Source organism: Volvox carteri, assembly GCF_000143455.1.
Source record: "Volvox carteri f. nagariensis unplaced genomic scaffold VOLCAscaffold_8, whole genome shotgun sequence".
NCBI classification, from domain to species: domain Eukaryota; kingdom Viridiplantae; phylum Chlorophyta; class Chlorophyceae; order Chlamydomonadales; family Volvocaceae; genus Volvox; species Volvox carteri.
Window position 1 is genome coordinate 8,030 of NW_003307551.1, and position 1,666 is coordinate 9,695.

At 52.9% G+C, this 1,666-nt stretch overlaps 1 protein-coding gene across 1 annotated transcript in view; it reads right to left on the bottom strand.

Moving 5' to 3' along the window:
• Positions 1-1,103: 1,103 nt before the first annotated feature.
• VOLCADRAFT_88112 (uncharacterized protein) overlaps positions 1,104-1,666 on the bottom strand; it is a gene marked incomplete at both ends in the record, with an annotated part of 6,702 nt that continues 6,139 nt past the window's right edge. The window contains one exon of the mRNA XM_002947925.1: positions 1,104-1,147. Coding sequence (XP_002947971.1) covers positions 1,104-1,147 — 44 coding nt within the window. The remainder of the gene's footprint in view (positions 1,148-1,666) is intronic.

The following is a 1,666-nucleotide window of genomic DNA, read 5'->3' on the forward strand; positions in this document are numbered from 1 at the left end:
CCCCGAAGGAAAATACAGCCACACGGCTCTATGGGCCCGGAGGCCCCAGTGTTATTAGCATATGCATCATTCGCGCCCACACGAATCCCCCAGGGTCCCTGTCGTGTTTAAAGCATTTAGCCGGTGGCTCCCCTGTTTGTTGGACTGGACAACTACAGGAAATCCACAAACACAACGTGCAGAGGCACACAAACGCGCGGCATGCTAAAACAGCCATCAAGCTTGTAAACGTCACACCAGAGCCTTCTCCATGTGTTAAGAATTGTATATTCGTTGGCGGCCCGTGGCGTGCAAGCGAGATGTTCTTGTGCGCACGCAGCGACCGCGGGTGCGCATGTGTGTGCGTTAGGATTGTATATTCGTTGGCGGCCCGTGGCGTGCAAGCGAGATGTTCTTGTGCGCACGCAGCGACCGCGGGTGCGCATGTGTATGCGTTAGGATTGTATATTCGTTGGCGGCCCGTGGCGTGCAAGCGAGATGTTCTTGTGCGCACGCAGCGACCGCGGGTGCGCATGTGTATGCGTTAGGATTGTATATTCGTTGGCGGCTCGTGGCGTGCAAGCGAGATGTTCTTGTGTGCACGCAACGACCGCGGGTGCGCATGTGTATGCATTAGGATTGTGTATTCGTTGGCGGCCCGTGGCGTGCAAGCGAGATGTTCTTAAAAACCATGCTCTGTGGCGCTCTGCTTCCCGTATGTTAACTTTCGCACGTGTGGAACGATGCAGAACTATAGGTTTGACGGAGGCGCAAAACAAAGCTTTCGTGCTCAAATGGAGCACGACAATGGACGTTCGGTGACATGTCCACACCACACAAGCACCTCCACAGACTAAAGCGAGCGATGCGAATGTAGACGTGTCAATGTTTTGAGGACATGACCTGGGGTATGGTGCTGCCTCTCCTTTACAAGAGACCTCACAGCCACGGGCGGCTAATGTCCGGACACACCATCGAACAACATCCACCTGGCAAACTGTGTTTCATCAAGCAGCACTGCATATGAGGTGCGAAATGCTCAATATATACTTGATTACAGCATCTTTAATGCCCAAAAAGCCGTCGGCAATGACAACAACACTCAGAGCGGCACTGACAACGGCTCATGCAACGGCTCGTACAACGATTCTAACCACCAGCGAACAAACTGCGACGCGACCAGAGACATCATCTCACACATAGATATAAAATCATGAATAATGGAAACAAACAAGCTTGCCCCTGCTCTGCTTCGCATCCCGCGCTCCCACCTCGTCAGTCCAATCATGGGCTGCAAATCCCAACGCAGCACGACGTCGCCATGACAAGCGTTAATTTGATACATACTGAGTCAACACACATGTGCGCGGCGAAGAAATCTATAGCGTAAAAAGGTGTGTTTTGCTCCGTGTGCACATGCGAGCTCCGCACCGCACCCATACAAGTATCTCGTGCAATCCCCCAACCGCCGTATCGACAAATCCAGGCTACAAACCCTCAAAACAAAGCAAGCACTCAGGCCCTGCAATATTGTCTTGCGTTACACAGCATTATTCTACCTGGTACAGGCCTCCTGTATAACATAACAACATCCCCCAGGCCCCCATTCCCCCCTTTTGGCAGATGGACTGCATCAGCAGCAAACCCGCACTGNGTGGCCGTCTCATTGGCAGCGGAAGGAGCGAGA